The sequence below is a fragment of the Crocodylus porosus genome, unplaced genomic scaffold, assembly GCF_001723895.1.
Source record: "Crocodylus porosus isolate Cpor-Errol unplaced genomic scaffold, CroPor_comp1, whole genome shotgun sequence".
NCBI classification, from domain to species: Eukaryota; Metazoa; Chordata; order Crocodylia; family Crocodylidae; genus Crocodylus; species Crocodylus porosus.
This window is the reverse complement of record NW_017728910.1, coordinates 29,745,672-29,752,428: the sequence shown is the minus strand read 5'-3', so window position 1 is coordinate 29,752,428 and position 6,757 is coordinate 29,745,672. Positions and strand designations below refer to the sequence as shown.

At 46.5% G+C, this 6,757-nt stretch overlaps 1 protein-coding gene across 1 annotated transcript in view; it reads right to left on the bottom strand.

The window, feature by feature from the left end:
• Positions 1 to 6,757, bottom strand: part of ZIC4 (Zic family member 4) — a 20,198-nt gene that overhangs the window by 11,531 nt on the left and 1,910 nt on the right. The window contains exons 2-3 of the mRNA XM_019532954.1: positions 5,742 to 5,863; positions 4,388 to 4,472 (exon numbers count right to left, since the gene is read on the bottom strand). Of these exons, the coding sequence (XP_019388499.1) occupies positions 4,388 to 4,472; positions 5,742 to 5,765 (109 nt within the window). The 5' untranslated portion in view covers positions 5,766 to 5,863. The remainder of the gene's footprint in view (positions 1 to 4,387; positions 4,473 to 5,741; positions 5,864 to 6,757) is intronic.

Sequence of the window (6,757 nt, the reverse complement as noted above, 5' to 3'; positions counted from 1 at the left end):
GCCCCGGCGGCCGGGCTGGGAGCCGGGCGCTCCTCGCTGCCTGCGGGAGAAACCGCTCGGCCCAGCCTGACTCTAGTGGCTAACCCAGAAGAGGGAGTCTCTCCCTTTCTTTCTCTCTCTCTCTCGTTCAGGATGGTGCAGCCTAGCACCCTTGGGCTCCAGATACGCGCGAAAACACACACAACCCCCCTATATTGTTTACGCTTCTTAGCAGAGGAACAATACACTGGCTATGGGATTTCTGTGGGTAATGACGGATGCCTAGTGCACGCTGTCTGGCTTTGCGCGCTCAGGCCTTACAAGCTGAGTGAAGCTGAGAGATTCCGCACGGAAGAAAGCGGAAGTTTTGAGCTCTGGTTTTAAAAAACAAAAAGTGAAGGAAGACCTGCGTCGAGAAAGGAGAACACAAGTGTAAACACCCGCCAACAGGGTTACAGCAAAATGCAAATCCGGTCACAAACACGGTTCCATCAGTAAACAGAGCTATTAAAACAAAGCAACAATTACTTATAGAAATGTCTATGGCGTCTTTATCCTATTTATCCAGACGTGAAGTCAGAACCCCGAAATGCAATTTCCTGGGACTTTAAAAAAGGTTTAGACGCATCGTTTTTCATTTCCATTAAAGTTTAACAGTACCTGGCTAAAGCTACAATCGATCAATTTTATGTTAAGTAGTAAAACAAGAAGTCGTTTGGCATTTTAATACCCAAATCGAGTTATTATCATAACAGAGGCTACAAGCACATGATGCGAGCTCGTAACTTCAAAGTGTACACTAAATATACGGCACATTTGTATTACTCTTTTGCATAGCCATGATTGGCTATAGCTGGGTGTTCCGGTTATATGGCTGGCTTGGCCTATTTGTTCCTTAACATAAAGCCAATATTTAGCTAGAGAATTTAGATCAGTTATTGTGTACGTCTTTCTGGGTGCAGATGATGAAAAGTGACAAATGATGCAATTAGTCTCCCTCCTTACATAACATGTTTAGGTCAGCATTTTAAACCCCACACCGGCCCTGGGCTTCACCATATCTGAACTTCCCAGTCTATTCTCAGTCACGACTGGCTGGGACATTCCCGAGTCCTGGCCGCCCTGACCGGAGGGCACGAAAGAGACAGACGTTAGGAATTAGGAATTTGTTACTTACAAAGACACTGAGTGTGACTTCCCAATAAAGCTGTTTCCTCATCCCTCCTTAAAACACTTCATCTCTACATACTCGTTATCCATTAATCCTGACACTTCTCAGTCAAGGGAGAAAACATCTGGAACAGTTTATCAATTAGAAATGTTATCACCAGTTTGCCTAAGCTAGTTTAAAATATTGTGATGTTTCTTGTCAAACGCTAATGGCTCTATTCGGCCCTTCCTTAAGGGACTCTCTCGCTCCTGCTCGCTTTGAAATAAATGAAAAAGTGGCCCTCGGTGTCTCTCATTATAGTAGGTGAAGTTAGCATTTTCTCTCCTAGAATTTGTTGTGTACCTCGGAGGCGTCTCCGTGTGTGTGCAGGAGAGGGAGGGGGAGAAGAGCCGCGCGCATGACTTCAGGAAGGCGGAGAATTAGAAAGGAGGAGGGAGGACCTGGCCAAAACCAGCAGAGTTACACATTTCTTGCAGAATGTTTTGAGAACTTGCACGCCTGCTCATGAAGCCCTTTGGCACTTGGAGCTTGTCTGACCAGCACTCCAATGATCACTTAGGTCCCATTCATCATGGCCTCAAGATGAGCCAACTTTTTGCCAGATAAAGCCTGGGCGAGTTCTTAAACTCCTCCCTTGTCAACAGCAGATACTGTAGGGCCCCTCTGCCCATGTATCTGTTTATAATATAAACCACTTCTGCCATTGCAGGGGACTTCCTCTTCTGTCCCAGCGCTGGAGCTCATGGACTGCCTTTCAAGAGGGTCTGCTGGGACAAGCATGACCGCGTAACTCTGGTTATGTCCTGCCCCAAAGAGATCACAAGATGTGGGGGGACCAGGGCAGTGCTTTCGCTGGCTGGGGGCTGTTTATAAACGGGGACTGGCACGTGAAGAGCCATGCTGCTGCTTTCCTCCCATCTCCTTAGGGCCCAGGCCTCCGAGGGTGTGCAGGGAGAGCTGGGGCTTCGGCAGTGGCAAGGGCAGGAATCAGCGCCCCCGGAGGCTGAGTAGGGAGGTCCCCTACTTCCCAGGGGTCTAAGCCGGACTCCCTCCTGGCTTGCAAGAAAGCAATGGAAAGTTCACGTTTGCAGATGAAGTGGCGGCGGAATCTTTCTGCAGTCAAACCAGAGACTCAACCTTCCACTGGATTTTGATCAAGACACGAATAAGCTGATTTATCACGAGGCCAGAGGGGTAGGAGACAGCAGACGCTTAACCTGCCACAGAAGGAGATAGGGGCAGTTCTGCAGGCTTAAGAAAAATAAGATCCCGAATAAAGACCCTGGTGTGCGGTTGGGGGTGCAGAAGCCACCCGGCTCCCACCTCGAGTGCAGTACGTTGGGAGTCGGCTGTGGACAAGAGCATCAGCTTTTTCTTTTAGACTTATGCTAAAGATATGAAAAAAAGAATTCACGGGCAGAAGAATATATTTGCTAACCTATTAGAAATCGGTGGTATTTTGTGTGATTCCCCCATAGGCCCCACGCCTCACAATGTACAGGAAAAGCAGATGGAGTTAACATTTGTAACCATAAACAGCCTAGGCATTTTAGCTTTCTTAATCTCGCTTAGAATCAATGTAGCTTCAGTTTTTTTATGTAATCAGAGGAGGGGGGGAATGAACTCCCCCCACAAAAAAACTCATCTCATCCCACACATTAAACTAACCATGTCTACCTGCCGTGGCTATACGGGATCTTAAATACACTATCTACTAGTTTGCAAAAAAACCTAGGGATCTAAGCCACAATATTTCCACTACTTGCACTACAGCTTTACATCACTATTTCAGTTTAATCTTAGTGTAAACATACGCGAACAGCAACGCATTAGCTAGGAAATGTAACTGTATTCTCCATGCATAATGACCCTCCCTCGTGTGTTTGCCAGCTTCCCCACGTAACCTACTGGACACTGGGACTGTGAGATCTAAATTAGGGCCGAATTCTCCTCATACATACACTAAGTGCAACCGCGAGGAGTTTCCCTCGTCCTGTTCACTGGGACTTGTCCGGCTGCATTTGGACGCAGACTCTGGCGTGTGGTTTTTTGTTAAGTCATCCACATTTCTCTAGACAATTCAATTCTCTGTTAAGTAGCTAGAAACTTTTGAGTTGCCTCTATGAATTATACTGACAGAAATGAGAGTAAGGAACTAGAATGCTCATATAACAGATTTAAAAGATAACCTTTAAATTTCAAATCTCAGGGCTCGAGCAGGTCAATAAGGATTATTATTCTTGATCTTGAAAATCCTAACTGCAGTGTTTACTATGGAAATGGGAAGGTCAAGAAATGCAAGCACAGTTTACCAAAAAAAAGGCACCATAATCTATCCTTGAACCATCAACCTCGCTTTTGGCTACACATGTAAGTAGGCTGAGCCTGAAGAGGAAGGAATCTGTTTGAAATAAGCACTAAAACTAGCCACCGATTCAAATGGCATTGACCTGTAGCTATAATTGCAGCAAAATAATATTTTGATGCACCGCCAGAATAAACGCTGGGAACTGTAGCTTAGAGAGAAGTTTTAGGTATTTTTTTCCTAGAAAAAAAGGAAAGGTGGGGATTTAATCAAATTAGACTCTTTCTCTGCTGCTATTTCTTTTTGCCCTGTTAGTCAGATAAGTTTGCTTCGGGGTTCTAGAATAAAGGGAAAGTCAGAAGTCAAACCAGTAAGTGATGGCACTTTGTTTTCCCGCTCTTTAGGAACCAGGGGTACCCAAGATAAACCAAATCATATGCTTATTTTAAATAGAATATTCCATTCAAGACCTCAAGATTAAGGTATTCCTGTCAGATAAGATGTCAGTCACTAACTACTTAGACACCACATTGTGGAAGCTTGGTAGCCACCACATTGTGAAAGCCTGGTATCCCTGGTAAAGATGATACATATCATGTAAACCCCATCAACAAGATCAAAGTCTTCTTCTTTAATAGGATCCAATACATGTCAAACCTCATTCCAATCAAATCGTCCGTAAATGAATTCAAGATGAATATGTCATAGAATAATGTGACAGTGCAATCACATAGGGTCAGGGGTTGTTGTTTCAATGAGAGAGTCGTCAAATATTAATTCTAGAACCTCCAAATGAATAGGCATTGAGCGGGATTAAGCAGCTGCTGGTGGGGCGTTGTGTCACTGATTTGTGTTTATGCAAGTACGTTAAACACTAAGCTGAAAAAAATATTGTCTCCTTTGAACTTCAAGAAAGACATATTTTAACTTACTTGACTTTTCCAGGATGTTTCTGTAAAGTCGTTTTCTTTTCCTCATTACAAGGGAAGTCTTGGGTCTCATTTCCTGACTTTGTTCCTGTTTGGGGAGAGGGGTGGAAAGTTAAAGAGTAAAACCATTTTCCTGAGTTATTAAATGATGAGGAGGGATATGATTCGAGAATCATGCAACGAGATATTAAAAAAGAAAAAAGAATGAACCCATCTAAAGCTTGTTGAACTCAGTCTTTCTTTAACCTTTCCAAAACTGAAGAGAAAAATGGAGGTTCCCCCTCCCCACCAAAAAGAAGCTTGCACGTCTTTTATAGAGTAATGGAGTTTCCATGGTTGATTCGGGCTGGGGGGGAATTATGAAAGGACATCTTTTCATCTCTGCTTTGATCTGGCATTCACCTTCTGGCAGTGTATTGTAAGGCGAGTTTCTACCAACTTGAATATATTGTATACAGACCTCTCCCTCCTAAAATTAAATTTCGTACTGCTTGCAACACCCCAACCCGAGTTGCTGTCGAGTTTTTAATCATATTTCATCAACATAGATTAACATTACAAAGCTGACACTCTTGGCTGTGGATATCAGCTTGCTCGCTGTACCAGACACACCATTCTCCCTGCTGAAGATGGTACTCTTTGGTGCCTTCGGAGATATCCCTTTTAGCACTAGGAAACACGAGGTCTTCCTGCAGACTTGATTTTTATTGAAATATTTTAATCCGATTTTTCAAAAATTAAGCAGCAGCTGATTTTTTATATATACTAAAAAAGAGGGAAATCTGAGATCAACCTGTGTATATGGGATTTTTTTCTTTTGTCCTCCAGGAATTTACAAATACAAATAACAGGTTTGTTAATTATGACCCCTCATAAAAATATAATGAATATATGCTTACATTCTCTTAAAAATAATTTGACATGCACTTCAGCATTTTTACCACAATGACGGAAAATTTGTGCGGGAGTAAAGAGAAGTATGCGTCTACTCACGAAACTTAATATAACACGTCTAAACTTTGACAAATGCTGATTATTTAGATAGATCAACAATATCTTCTCCTTTACCTAGACTATTATTTTATATTTTTAACTTGTTAATTTTCAAGATTGTGGGTGCCGTAATAGCTAGCGCTCGGCGATGCATAAAACGTCGAGTTTAACTTGTTGAAACCTGACAAAAATCCCAGTGTCGTATTTAGAATAGGAAACGATCGTCAGGTGGCAAAAGCGAAGGTGAAGGACTCTGGCTGGAAAGAAGTCTTGGGTATAAGGCACGGGGCAAATCTCTCATGCCTCTGTCACGTAAATAGTCCTCCTGCCTGAGGAAGGAGAGTTTCTGCTGGACGACACTAACCTTTCCAGAGCTCTCCATCCACATGGCAGCAACAGTGAAGACCCAGTGCTAATCTAATAGATGCTCAAGCGATGGCGAAATGTGAGCAACAATTTTTACTCTTGCGCGAACCTGTTCAGCACCTGGAAGACAAGCGGTGAACGTGAAAGGTGCTTCTGTGTGTGGGTGGTGTTTGCCCCTAGAAGACTTTGACTTCTGCTGCAGGTCAAAGGTGCTGACCCTCCAGGTCCACACTCAACACAGCGAGGGGAAGCGAATGTTGTTGGAACCAGGACCCGGGCTGCGCGGGAGGCTGCGGCTGCGGCTGCCCCGGCGCGTCCCTGGGCCCCAGGTGACAGGCGGCTCCCCCCGCATGTGATCCCTGCCTTGCCGCGGGCAGGACCAGCATCAAGGGCACCGCTCCCGAGCCCCGCTCCTGCCCAGGTCAGCCCTTACTTTCCGCACCCCTTCAGGGAAGTGGGAGAAGGTTTATGGTTTGCCTTGAAGCTAGGCTCTATTTTTTCTTTAAATAAAGTTCACCTGTAAGGCTCAGAACAGCCACAAGCCCCGGCTGCTGCACTCTCCCCCAGGAGCCACAGGCTTGTTATTTCACGGGCATTCAAGCCCCGCTGTAAAGAGGGGGAGATGGTCCACGCCGCTCTGGCTGCGCGGCGAGGGGGAGCTGGGGCTGCTGGGTCTCCTTGTGCGTGTTCCCGGGATGCCCCGGCGCTCTCGCCGTCTCGCGGCTTCGCCTGCGGGCCCGCGCGGGGTCTGCCCCGGCCCCGGAGCATGTGCGGACACACGCTGCGCGCCGGCGCGCGGGTGCGGGGAAGGGCACCGCCTGCGCTTGGCGGCGGCCCGACGGCTGGAGCAGGGCAGTGGCCGAGCCCCCGGCCCTGGGGCCGCCGCCGGCCGAGCTAGCGACCCCCCGGCTCGGCCGCTGCCGCTGCCGCGGCGCGGGGGGCGGTTAACCCGTGAAGCGCCTCTCGGGAAGGAAAGCAGCTTCGCGGGACGGATCCCCGAGACCACCCCCCCGG